This window comes from Triturus cristatus, chromosome 1_1 (genome assembly GCF_964204655.1).
Source record: "Triturus cristatus chromosome 1_1, aTriCri1.1, whole genome shotgun sequence".
Lineage (NCBI taxonomy): Eukaryota > Metazoa > Chordata > Amphibia > Caudata > Salamandridae > Triturus > Triturus cristatus.
Genome location: NC_140579.1, coordinates 6,187,816 through 6,202,449, shown reverse-complemented (window position 1 = coordinate 6,202,449; position 14,634 = coordinate 6,187,816). Strand labels below are relative to the sequence as shown.

The following is a 14,634-nucleotide window of genomic DNA, read 5'->3' as shown; positions in this document are numbered from 1 at the left end:
TATGCTCGAGAGGATCGACGCTGATTGAGAGGACAGCGACTCTAGAGACTTTACTGAGAGACTTGTCCTGACCCATTTAAGACATTTAGCTAGAATAGGTAACTATGAGAATAATGATTTTTGCTATTGATTGATTTCCATTTGAACTAATTTAGATAAATAACCCTTTGTTTGAATAACAGTGTCGGGTGGTTATTTCTTTGTAATTTATTGAGTTTCAAATGTGTTTCCAGTGTTTAAATCATGACTCAAGACATATCTTTTAGGTCGCATTGACCTCGTTTTAGACGCAGATTGATAGAGATTTCTCTCGTATATTCAGAGTGGATAGAGTAGTAGAATGAATGTTAGTGTGATGGGCCCTAGCGTATGATGAGTATATGTGCGTATGACTGTGGAATTACTCTGTCCGTGGAAGTAGGGAGAATTTATATGCTCCGATCTGCAGCAATTTCAAGCGCTAGATCGAAGCGCTGTAGAAAACTTATGTTGCCAGTTGTGGGTGTGCCGGCAGAGGAGGCTGGGTCTGCGCACGAAAGTGAAAGTGATCGCGATCAAAGCGGCCGTGCGGCTGCGAAAGTGAAAGTAAGCGCGGCGCGCGCGCCCGCGCACATGCACTGTAGCTCTAGGCTGGCCTGGTAGCACTTTTTGGAGCCCACATACATAATGTCTCTTCGAGCCAGCGCATGCGCTGGGCTCAGCGAGACCTAATGAATGTGTCCTCATGTAATGCAACTGGTGCTAAGTTAAGCGCTCTGATACCCCATTCGGGTCAAGTTCGTACTATATAAAACTCTGTAACATAAAAAATAACTAATAAAAAAACACGTACTTCAATGCCATATCAAAATTAATATGAGCGTCTACATTTCACAGCCATTGGCAATCATTGATAAACATTTTCTAAAATGGAATTCAAATGTGCATTCATCATACACAGGTAATCTTGAGTGTCTTGTGCTAATTTCACCTCAAGCAACCAAATTTCTCCTTAAATTATTAGACTTTTTAGATGGCCGGACTCAAATAATCACCCTGGGTCCATTTAAATATCATCTGGTTCCATCCCCAAAGGTGGACCGCGGGGGTCATCCTTGAGCCCGACATGTTTAACATCTATGTCGCTCCTTTGGCTCAGATCGTTAAAGCCTCTGCTTTTGAAGACATTTCTTATACCGACCATACCCAGGTGATCATCTCCCTGGGACTCGACATTGACGGTGCCATATGCCGATTTCGAGATTGTATGAGGAATATGGCAGCGTGGATGTCTAAGAACTGTCTTCAGTTGAACAGCGAGAAGACGCAGGTCCTGCTGTTTGGCAGAGCCCAGCATCTCTGGTCTTCTGACTTGTGGCCTCCTGAACTGGGGTCAGTCCCCTGCCCAAGACAATCTTTCAGAAACCTGATTAAAATAGACCAGGAATTGTCTATGAGAAGCCACATAGCCACTACAAGATGAACATGCTTTGCTATCATGTTGCATCTGAGGAAAGTGTTTCCCCGACTTCAATCTCCGGCTAGGAAACATTTGGTCCGGATTTTGTTCAAAAAGCTGTCTGGATAATAGCGACGCTTTGCTTATGGCAGCAAACGATATCTTTCTGTCCAAACTACAGGTGGTGCACAATATGGCTGCCTGTTTAGTTTGTAGCCTCCCGTCAGGCTCTCCTTCTGCCCCCATCTACAGGGCCCTCCACCGGCTTCCGATCAGAAAGCACATTGTTTTCAAAAGATGCTGTCTTACCCGCAAAGCTTTGATGGGCATTTCTCCTTTGTATCTGAAAGGCGCATTACGTTATCATTGTCCTGCTCGCACACTCAGAACCAGCGACAAGGTGCTCCATTCCTCGCATTCGTGCCTCGACATATGGAGGCAGAGCGTTCTACTACACTGCCCGGCGGCATGGAATCAGCTTTCATTCTATCGCTGCTGCTGATCGCATTTTGCTAAATTATAAAACTGTTGAAAACCTGACTGTTTCAGTTATTAGGTGCGAGTTATGTGCAGGCCGAGTGCCAAGATGCAGCTCCAGGTGTGCTTCATTGAGCTTCATTAAATGGATTTAACATAACATGCACCCTCTTGACCGATGAACCATCTCTTGACCTTGTCCCATGCAGGTGTCAGCCCCATGCAGGGTCTGTAAGAGAGAACAGACAACCAAAGAAATGATCACAGTCTGTGACGCACAGGAAGAGTGCAGGCCCCAACCCCAGGCAGGGTCTGTGACAGAGAAAAGAGAGCCACGGCGAGAGAGCAGGTGCCGGCCCCATGCAGGGTCTGTGATAGAGAACAGACAACCAAAGACGTGATCACAGTCTGTGACAGGCACAGGTAGAGTATAGGCCCCAACCCCAGGCAGGGTCTGTGACAGAGAATAGAGAAACACAGCAAGAGAGCAGGTGCCAACCCTAGGCAGGGTCTGTGAGAGAGAAGAGACAACCAAAGAAATGATCACAGTCTGTGACAGGCATGGGAAGAGTGCAGGCCCCAACTCCAGGCAGGGTCTGTGACAGAGAATAGAGAGCCACAGCGAGAGAGCAGGTGCCGGCCCCATGCAGGGTCTGTGATAGAGAACAGACAACCAAAGACGTGATCACAGTCTGTGACAGGCACAGGTAGAGTATAGGCCCCAACCCCAGGCAGGGTCTGTGACAGAGAATAGAGAAACACAGCAAGAGAGCAGGTGCCAACCCTAGGCAGGGTCTGTGAGAGAGAAGAGACAACCAAAGAAATGATCACAGTCTGTGACAGGCATGGGAAGAGTGCAGGCCCCAACTCCAGGCAGGGTCTGTGACAGAGAATAGAGAGCCACAGCGAGAGAGCAGGTGCCGGCCCCATGCAGGGTCTGTGATAGAGAACAGACAACCAAAGACATGATCACAGTCTGTGACAGGCACAGGTAGAGTGTAGGCCCCAATCCCAGGCAGGGTCTGTGACAGAGAATAGAGAAACACAGCAAGAGAGCAGGTGCCAGCCCCATGCAGGGTCTGTGAGAGAGAACAGACAACCAAAGAAATGATCAGTCTGTGACAGGCACAGGAAGAGTGCAGGCCCCAACCCCAGGCAGGGTCTGTGACTGAGAAAAGAGAGCCACAGCGAGAAAGCAGGTGCCAGCCCCATGCAGGGTCTGTGAGAGAGAACAGACAACCAAAGAAATGATCACAGTCTGTGACAGGCACAGGAAGAGTGCAGGCCCCAACCCCATGCAGGGTCTGTGACTGAGAAAAGAGAGCCACAGCGAGAAAGCAGGTGCCGGCCACATGCAGGGTCTGTTAGAGAGAACGGACAACCAAAGAAATGATCCCAGTCTGTGACAGGAAGAGTGCAGGCCTCAACCCCAGGCTGGGTCTGTGACAGAGAATAGAGAAACACAGCAAGAGAGCAGGTGCCAGCCCCATGCAGGGTCTGTGAGAGAGAAGAGACAACCAAAGAAATGATCACAGTCTGTGACAGGCACGGGAAGAGTGCAGGCCCCAACCCCAGGCAGGGTCTGTGACAGAGAATAGAGAGACACGGCGAGAGAGCAGGTGCCAGCCCCACGCAGGGTATGTGAGAGAGAACAGACAACCAAAGAAATGATCAGTCTGTGACAGGCACAGGAAGAGTGCAGGCCCCAACCCCAGGCAGGGTCTGTGACAGAGAACAGACAGACACAGTGACAGAGCAGGTGCCAGCCCCATAGAGAGTATGCAACAGAGAAGAGCCAACCAAAACGAGAGAGCGGGCACCAAGCGTTTAGAGGGTCTATGACAGAAAACAGCCACAGGACGAGAGCAGATATCAGTCTCATAAAGGGTCTGTGACTGAGAATATACAGGATCTCAGATGGAGAACATACAGGCATAGCAGGAGAGCAACCAGCCTCATAAAGGGTCTGTGACTGAGACTAGACATATTGAGGGAGCGGGTACCAGACTCCTACAGGATCTCAGATGGAGAAAAGACAGGCACAGCAGGAGAGCAACCAGCCTCATAAAGGGTCTGTGACTACGAATAGACATATTGAGAGAGCAGGTACCCGACTTCTACAGGATCTCAGATGAAGAACAGACAGGCACAGCAGGAGAGCAACTGGCCTCATAAAGGGTCTGTGACTGAGAATAGACATATTGAGAGAGCAGGTACCCGACTTCTACAGGATCTCAGATGAAGAACAGACAGGCACAGCAGGAGAGCAACCGGCCTCATAAAGGGTGTGTGACTGAGAATAGACATATTGAGTGAGTGGGTACCCGACTCCTACAGGATATCAGATGGAGAACAGACAGGCACAGCAGGAGAGCAACCAGCCTCATAAAGGGTCCGTGTCTGAGAAAAGATATATATTGAGAGAGCAGGTACCCGACTCCTACAGGATCTCAGCTGGAGAAAAGACAGGCACAGCAGGAGAGCAACCAGCCTCATAAAGGGTCTGTGACAGAGAAAACAGACAGCCAAAGTGAGAGAGCAGACACCAGCGCCATGTACACAGAAAACACACATTTACATTAAGAGGGCAGGTGCCAGACTCATACATGGTCTGTGAGAGAGAACAGACAGCAGACACCACACAAAGTACAGGGCAAGAAACATACAGCCAGAGATAGGGAGCAGACATCAGCCGCTCTCAGGGCCTATGACAGGAATCAGGTAGTTGTCCTGAGAGTTTACATCAGGGCAGGTTCCAACCCTTTCCAGCATCTGAAATACAATTCAGACACCAGCCCCTTGAAAAGTTTGCAACAGGCTCTTACGGGGTCTGTGACAAGCAACCAGACCAGCTGAACCTCTGCCTTATGAACCCTGCATTGCGGGGAGTCACCTGCAGATATGCTCTTGGGAGCCTGTGTACTACACATTTCATTGCTGCACATCTTCTGCTGTGTCTGATACCCTTGGGAGCCTGTGTGCTACACATTGCATTGCTGCACATCTTCTGCTGTGTCTGATACCCTTGGGAGCCTGTGTGCTACACATTGCATTGCTGCACATCTTCTGCTGTGTCTGATACCCTTGCGGGCCTGTGTACTACACATTGCATTGCTGCACATCTTCCGCTGTGACTGATACCCCTGGGAGCCTGTGTACTACACATTGCATTGCTGCACATCTTCTGCTGGGTCTGATACCCTTGTGTGCCTGTGTTCTGCACATCTTCTGCTGTGTCTGATACCCTTGGGAGCCTGTGTGCTACACATTGCATTGCTGCACATCTTCCGCTGTGTCTGATACCCCTGGGAGCCTGTGTACTACACATTGCATTGCTGCACATCTTCTGCTGTGTCTGATACCCTTGGGAGCCTGTGTACTACACATTGCATTGCTGCACATCTTCTGCTGTGTCTGATACCCTTGGGAGCCTGTGTACTACACATTGCATTGCTGCACATCTTCTGCTGTGTCTTATACCCCTGGGAGCATGTGCGCTACACATTGCATTGCTGCACATCTTCTGCTGCGTCTGATACTCTTGGGAGCCTGTGTGCTACACATTGCATTGCTGCACATCTTCTGCTGCGTCTGATACTCTTTGGAGCCTGTGTGCTACACATTGCATTGCTGCACATCTTCTGCTGTGTCTGATACCCTTGAGAGCCTGTGTGCTACACATTGCATTGCTGCACATCTTCTGCTGGGTCTGATACTCTTGGGAGCCCGTGTGCTACACATTGCATTGCTGCACCTCTTCTGCTGTGTCTGATACCCTTGTGGGCCTGTGTGCTACACCCTACATTGCTGCACATCGTCTGCTGTGTCTGATACCCTTGGGAGCCTGTGTACCACACATTGCATTGCTGCACATCTTCTGCTGTGTCTGATACCCTTGTGGGCCTGTGTGCTACACATTGCATTGCTGCACATCTTCTGCTGTGTCTGATACCCTTGGGAGCCTGTGTACTACACATTGCATTGCTGCACATCTTCTGCTGTGTCTGATAACCTTGTGGGCCTGTGTACTACACATTGCATTGCTGTACATCTTCTGCTGTGTCTGATACCCTTGGGAGCTCGTGTGCTACACATTGCATTGCTGCACATCTTCTGCTGTGTCTGATACCCTTGGGAACCTGTGTACTACACATTGCATTGCTGCTCATCTTCTGCTGTGGCTGATACCCTTGTGGGCCTGTGTACTACACATTGCATTGCTGCACATCTTCTGCTGTGTCTGATACCCTTGGGAGCCTGTGTACTACACATTGCATTGCTGCACATCTTCTGCTGTGTCTGATACCCTTGTGGGCCTGTGTACTACACATTGCATTGCTGTACATCTTCTGCTGTGTCTGATACCCTTGTGGGCCTGTGTGCTACACATTGCATTGCTGCACATCTTCTGCTGTGTCTGATACCCTTGGGAGCCTGTGTACTACACATTGCATTGCTGCACATCTTCTGCTGTGTCTGATACCCTTGGGAGCCTGTGTACTACACATTGCATTGCTGCACATCTTCTGCTGTGTCTGATACCCTTGGGAGCCTGTGTACTACACATTGCATTGCTGCACATCTTCTGCTCAGTCTGATACCCTTGGGAGCCTGTGTACTACACATTGCATTGCTGCACATCTTCTGCTGTGTCTGATACCCTTGGGAGCCTGTGTACTACACATTGCATTGCTGCACATCTTCTGCTGTGTCTGATACCCTTGGGAGCCTGTGTACTACACATTGCATTGCTGCACATCTTCTGCTGTGTCTGATACCCTTGGGAGCCTGTGTACTACACATTACATTGCTGCACATCTTCTGCTGTGTCTGATACCCTTGTGGGCCTGTGTACTACACATTGCATTGCTGCACATCTTCTGCTGTGTCTGATACCCTTGTGGGCCTGTGTACTACACATTGCATTGCTGCACATCTTCTGCTGTGTCTGATACCCTTGGGAGCCTGTGTACTACACATTGCATTGCTGCACATCTTCTGCTCAGTCTGCTACCCTTGGGAGCCTGTGTGCTACACATTGCATTGCTGCTCATCTTCCGCTGTGTCTGATACCCTTGGGAGCCTGTGTACTACACATTGCATTGCTGCACATCTTCTGCTGTGTCTGATACCCTTGGGAGCCTGTGTACTACACATTGCATTGCTGCACATCGTCTGCTGTGTCTGATACCCTTGGGAGCCTGTGTACTACACATTGCATTGCTGCACATCTTCTGCTCAGTCTGATACCCTTGGGAGCCTGTGTACTACACATTGCATTGCTGCACATCTTCTGCTGTGTCTGATACCCTTGGGAGCCTGTGTACTACACATTGCATTGCTGCACATCTTCTGCTGTGTCCGATACCCTTGGGAGCCTGTGTACTACACATTGCATTGCTGCACATCTTCTGCTCAGTCTGATACCCCTGGGAGCCTGTGTACTACACATTGCATTGCTGCACATCTTCTGCTGTGTCCGATACCCTTGGGAGCCTGTGTACTACACATTGCATTGCTGCACATCTTCTGCTCAGTCTGATACCCTTTAGAGCCTGTGTACTACACATTGCATTGCTGCACATCTTCTGCTCAGTCTGATACCCCTGGGAGCCTGTGTACTACACATTGCATTGCTGCACCTCTTCTGCTGTGTCTGATACCCTTGGGAGCCTGTGTACTACACATTGCATTGCTGCACATCTTCTGCTGTGTCCGATACCCTTGGGAGCCTGTGTACTACACATTGCATTGCTGCACATCTTCTGCTCAGTCTGATACCCCTGGGAGCCTGTGTACTACACATTGCATTGCTGCACATCTTCTGCTGTGTCTGATACCCTTGTGGGCCTGTGTACTACACATTGCATTGCTGCACATCTTCTGCTGTGTCTGATACCCTTGTGGGCCTGTGTACTACACATTGCATTGCTGCACATCTTCTGCTGTGTCTGATACCCTTGGGAGCCTGTGTACTACACATTGCATTGCTGCACATCTTCTGCTCAGTCTGATACCCTTGGGAGCCTGTGTGCTACACATTGCATTGCTGCTCATCTTCTGCTGTGTCTGATACCCTTGGGAGCCTGTGTACTACACATTGCATTGCTGCACCTCTTCTGCTGTGTCTGATACCCTTGGGAGCCTGTGTACTACACATTGCATTGCTGCACATCTTCTGCTGTGTCCGATACCCTTGTGGGCCTGTGTACTACACATTGCATTGCTGCTCATCTTCTGCTGTGTCTGATACCCTTGGGAGCCTGTGTACTACACATTGCATTGCTGCACATCTTCTGCTCAGTCTGATACCCCTGGGAGCCTGTGTACTACACATTGCATTGCTGCACATCTTCTGCAGCGTCTGATACCCCTGGGAGCCGGTGTACTACACATTGCATTGCTGCACATCTTCTGCTGTGTCTGATACCCCTGGGAGCCTGTGTACTACACATTGCATTGCTGCACATCTTCTGCTCAGTATGATACCCCTTGTGGGCCTGTGTACTACACATTGCATTGCTGCACATCTTCTGCTGTGTCTGATACCCTTGTGGGCCTGTGTACTACACATTGCATTGCTGCACATCTTCTGCTGTGTCTGATACCCTTGGGAGCCTGTGTACTACACATTGCATTGCTGCACATCTTCTGCTGTGTCTGATACCCTTGTGGGCCTGTGTACTACACATTGCATTGCTGCACATCTTCTGCTGTGTCTGATACCCTTGTGGGCCTGTGTACTACACATTGCATTGCTGCACATCTTCTGCTGTGTCTGATACCCTTGTGGGCCTGTGTACTACACATTGCATTGCTGCACATCTTCTGCTGTGTCTGATACCCTTGGGAGCCTGTGTACTACACATTGCATTGCTGCACATCTTCTGCTCAGTCTGATACCCTTGGGAGCCTGTGTACTACACATTGCATTGCTGCACATCTTCTGCTGTGTCTGATACCCTTGGGAGCCTGTGTACTACACATTGCATTGCTGCACATCTTCTGCTATGTCCGATACCCTTGGGAGCCTGTGTACTACACATTGCATTGCTGCACATCTTCTGCTCAGTCTGATACCCTTGGGAGCCTGTGTACTACACATTGCATTGCTGCACATCTTCTGCTGTGTCTGATACCCTTGGGAGCCTGTGTACTACACATTGCATTGCTGCACATCTTCTGCTGTGTCTGATACCCTTGGGAGCCTATGTACTACACATTGCATTGCTGCACCTCTTCTGCTGTGTCTGATACCCTTGGGAGCCTGTGTACTACACATTGCATTGCTGCACATCTTCTGCTGTGTCCGATACCCTTGGGAGCCTGTGTACTACACATTGCATTGCTGCACATCTTCTGCTGTGTCTGATACCCTTGGGAGCCTGTGTGCTACACATTGCATCGCTGCACATCTTCTGCTGTGCATGATACCCTTGGGAGCCTGTGTACTACACATTGCATTGCTGCACCTCTTCCGCTGTGTCTGATACCATTGGGAGCCTGTGTACTACACATTGCATTGCTGCACATCTTCTGCTCAGTCTGATACCCCTGGGAGCCTGTGTACTACACATTGCATTGCTGCACATCTTCTGCTGTGTCTGATACCCTTGTGGGCCTGTGTACTACACATTGCATTGCTGCACATCTTCTGCTGTGTCTGATACCCTTGTGGGCCTGTGTACTACACATTGCATTGCTGCACATCTTCTGCTGTGTCTGATACCCTTGTGGGCCTGTGTACTACACATTGCATTGCTGCACATCTTCTGCTGTGTCTGATACCCTTGGGAGCCTGTGTACTACACATTGCATTGCTGCACATCTTCTGCTCAGTCTGATACCCTTGGGAGCCTGTGTGCTACACATTGCATTGCTGCTCATCTTCTGCTGTGTCTGATACCCTTGGGAGCCTGTGTACTACACATTGCATTGCTGCACCTCTTCTGCTGTGTCTGATACCCTTGGGAGCCTGTGTACTACACATTGCATTGCTGCACATCTTCTGCTGTGTCCGATACCCTTGTGGGCCTGTGTACTACACATTGCATTGCTGCACATCTTCTGCTCAGTCTGATACCCCTGGGAGCCTGTGTACTACACATTGCATTGCTGCACATCTTCTGCAGCGTCTGATACCCCTGGGAGCCGGTGTACTACACATTGCATTGCTGCACATCTTCTGCTGTGTCTGATACCCCTGGGAGCCTGTGTACTACACATTGCATTGCTGCACATCTTCTGCTCAGTATGATACCCCTTGTGGGCCTGTGTACTACACATTGCATTGCTGCACATCTTCTGCTGTGTCTGATACCCTTGTGGGCCTGTGTACTACACATTGCATTGCTGCACATCTTCTGCTGTGTCTGATACCCTTGGGAGCCTGTGTACTACACATTGCATTGCTGCACAACTTCTGCTGTGTCTGATACCCTTGTGGGCCTGTGTACTACACATTGCATTGCTGCACATCTTCTGCTGTGTCTGATACCCTTGTGGGCCTGTGTACTACACATTGCATTGCTGCACATCTTCTGCTGTGTCTGATACCCTTGTGGGCCTGTGTACTACACATTGCATTGCTGCACATCTTCTGCTGTGTCTGATACCCTTGGGAGCCTGTGTACTACACATTGCATTGCTGCACATCTTCTGCTCAGTCTGATACCCTTGGGAGCCTGTGTACTACACATTGCATTGCTGCACATCTTCTGCTGTGTCCGATACCCTTGGGAGCAGCCTGTGTACTACACATTGCATTGCTGCACATCTTCTGCTGTGTCCGATACCCTTGGGAGCCTGTGTACTACACATTGCATTGCTGCACATCTTCTGCTCAGTCTGATACCCTTGGGAGCCTGTGTACTACACATTGCATTGCTGCACATCTTCTGCTGTGTCTGATACCCTTGGGAGCCTGTGTACTACACATTGCATTGCTGCACATCTTCTGCTGTGTCTGATACCCTTGGGAGCCTGTGTACTACACATTGCATTGCTGCACCTCTTCTGCTGTGCCTGATACCCTTGGGAGCCTGTGTACTACACATTGCATTGCTGCACATCTTCTGCTGTGTCCGATACCCTTGGGAGCCTGTGTACTACACATTGCATTGCTGCACATCTTCTGCTGTGTCTGATACCCTTGGGAGCCTGTGTGCTACACATTGCATCGATGCACATCTTCTGCTGTGCATGATACCCTTGGGAGCCTGTGTACTACACATTGCATTGCTGCACCTCTTCCGCTGTGTCTGATACCATTGGGAGCCTGTGTACTACACATTGCATTGCTGCACATCTTCTGCTCAGTCTGATACCCCTGGGAGCCTGTGTACTACACATTGCATTGCTGCACATCTTCTGCTGTGTCTGATACCCTTGTGGGCCTGTGTACTACACATTGCATTGCTGCACATCTTCTGCTGTGTCTGATACCCTTGTGGGCCTGTGTACTACACATTGCATTGCTGCACATCTTCTGCTGTGTCTGATACCCTTGTGGGCCTGTGTACTACACATTGCATTGCTGCACATCTTCTGCTGTGTCTGCTACCCTTGTGGGCCTGTGTACTACACATTGCATTGCTGCACATCTTCTGCTGTGTCTGATACCCTTGGGAGCCTGTGTACTACACATTGCATTGCTGCACATCTTCTGCTGTGTCTGATACCCTTGTGGGCCTGTGTACTACACATTGCATTGCTGCACATCTTCTGCTGTGTCTGATACCCTTGGGAGCCTGTGTACAACACATTGCATTGCTGCACATCTTCTGCAGCGTCTGATACCCCTGGGAGCCGGTGTACTACACATTGCATTGCTGCACATCTTCTGCTCAGTATGATACCCCTTGTGGGCCTGTGTACTACACATTGCATTGCTGCACATCTTCTGCTGCGTCTGATACTCTTGGGAGCCTGTGTGCTACACATTGCATTGCTGCACCTCTTCCGCTGTGTCTGATACCATTGGGAGCCGGTGTACTACACATTGCATTGCTGCACATCTTCTGCTCAGTCTGATACCCCTGGGAGCCTGTGTGCTACACATTGCATTGCTGCACATCTTCTGCTCAGTATGATACCCCTTGTGGGCCTGTGTACTACACATTGCATTGCTGCACATCTTCTGCTGCGTCTGATACTCTTGGGAGCCTGTGTGCTACACATTGCATTGCTGCACCTCTTCTGCTGTGTCCGATACCCTTGGGAGCAGCCTGTGTACTACACATTGCATTGCTGCTCATCTTCTGCTGTGTCTGATACCCTTAGGAGCCTGTGTACTACACATTGCATTGCTGCACATCGTCTGCTGTGTCTGATACCCTTGGGAGCCTGTGTGCTACACATTGCATTGCTGCACATCTTCTGCTGTGTCTGTGCCCATGTGAGCCCGTCTGCCAGACCTTGTATTACTGCACCCCTTCTGCTGTGTTTGATGACCATGTGAGCCCATGTGTGACACCCTGCATTACTGCACCTCTCCTACTGTGTCTGAGCCCATGTGAGCCCGTGTGCCACATCCTGCATTGCTGCACCTCTTCTGCTGTGTTTGATGAACATGTGAGCCTGTGTGCCAGATCCTGCATTGTCGCATCAAGTCTTCAGACACTGAGAGCTCACACTACACTGCCACACTGAAGCCGTTGAGTATAGTGCAAGGTCCCAGAACACCCACACACATCCCTTCTGCTCTTCTGCAGCCGCCTCTGTACGTCACAGTATACGGCCTGTGATCTCGGCGCTCTGACAGACACACTTTGTGCTCTTTTGCAGGTACTTATAAAGCCTCACAGAGTGTATTCACTTGCGATCCCTAAAGACCAACGAACATACCTTGTAATTTTCGGCAGCCTTCTCTAGGGACACATATCACCCCCAAAATATACATTGAATCCTCTTAAAGACGTAACATGTGCATTCACGTGTGAATCGTGAACATCCACAGACATGCGTTGTGCTCCTCGGCAGCTCCTTCCTCTGCAGAACGTACAGTGTCTTCACTTGTGACTCTTGGACACCTACACACATACCTTATGTTGATCTTACAGAATGTCTTCACTTGTGAATCCTGAACATCAACACACATACCTTGTGCTCCTCCGCAGCTTGCAGCTTTTTCCTCTGTGGAACTTACAGTGTCTTCATTTGTGAATTCTGAACACCCAGATACACTCCTTGCACAGACTTCCCTTAAGGGCCTCCGGGTGCACTATGATCCATAAACATTCACACGTACGTCTAGAGCTCTTTACCAGCCTCCTCTAGTGACTCTCGGGGGCCTTTTAACTCCCTGGACATCCCCACACATACCCTGTTCTCTTATGCAGCTTCCTTAATCACATACACAAGTAGGGTGACCAGATGACTCCATGCCACCGGGACACATTTCCTTTTCTGGGCTTTTGATTTAACAGATCAGGGCATTCTGGGACTTGTAGCCTTGGTTCATTTTACTTGACCCTGTTGCTTCAACACACCAGATAAAAATTATATGTAAAATCTAAACTTAGGAATGGAAAGGTGGTGTCCCAGTGACATGGAGCAATCTGGCCACCTTATAAAAAGGGTGACTCGTGATTTCTTAACACCGCGTACTTCGCTTGTGCTCTCTGACTGCCCCTTGGTGTGGCTCACCAAGTGATTTTTGATCCCTGAACGCCCACAGACATACCTTGTACTCCTCTGCAGCCTCCTCTACAGGACTTGCTGAGTGAGTTTTATGCTCCTTGGACTCCCGGCAGACAACACATATCATCCTCTGATCCTCTGCACAGAACAGCCTCAGTTTCTCTAAATGTTTCTCACAAAGATTCTCCTCTGGGGGCTTCACGGGGGGCAAATAAAGCTGTTTTGCAATGTCCACCATGTTACCCAGTTGCCTGTTGGGTCGGAGTTTTTTCCTACGAGATATTTCCCTGCACTGTGGACAGGGGAAGTTTCCATCTCTTCCCTCCCAGCTCTGAGTGATGCAGGAGCGGCAGAAGTTGTGTCCACAGTCGATCATCACCGGATCAGTAAAATATTCCAAACAGATGGAACAAGTGGCCTCTTCCTGGAGCTTCCCGAGCTGAGCCGCTGCCGCCATGATTCAGAAATGCAGGAAGTAAACTTAAGTTTCAGTTTCTTTCTTTGTGAAGTGGGCGTGTCTGTGCGTCTGCCCCTCTCTGGCTGCGCTGGGACTTCCGGGTTCATGTTACAGTCAGAGCAGGGAACTGACTCGTCTGCTGCACACTCTGACTGGAGGTTTCCCTTCTTTCTCGGCTAAAATACCAGCGATTTTAGTTTTGCTCTCAGATTCTGTAAGTGCCAGGAGCGGTCACCTAAAGATGGATTTCGAAAAAATCCTCCGAGTTATTTTTAACCTGGCAATTCTGCGTCTGCTTGTTATAATATTTGTTTTACAACTGGAATGACATCTGGAAAATAATTATGAAACAATTTCTTCATGCATTTTCTGTTTGAAAGGCTGAACAATAACTGCTTTTCTCACTTCTTTACATGTAATAATTCATTATCGGGATCACTGGCATTACCCGCAATGGGAGGAGCAATTTATACCGCAGGGTGGACTGGATTATACAGCGAGATGAGGCAATATGCGGATTAACAGTAATCTGACCGCATGATTTCAATATCCTGCAATTTTATCTCACACAATCATTGTCTGAGCAGAGGTTTCACCTCATTAGTGCAGTTAAACTCCTCAC

General features: G+C 49.3%; 1 protein-coding gene across 1 annotated transcript in view; it reads right to left on the bottom strand.

The window, feature by feature from the left end:
• LOC146869088 (E3 ubiquitin-protein ligase TRIM39-like) overlaps window positions 1-14,032 on the bottom strand; it is a 103,910-nt gene extending 89,878 nt beyond the window's left edge. The window contains exon 1 of the mRNA XM_085599750.1: window positions 13,599-14,032. Coding sequence (XP_085455876.1) covers window positions 13,599-14,012 — 414 coding nt within the window. The 5' untranslated portion in view covers window positions 14,013-14,032. The remainder of the gene's footprint in view (window positions 1-13,598) is intronic.
• Between the last annotated feature and the right edge of the window lie 602 nt (window positions 14,033-14,634).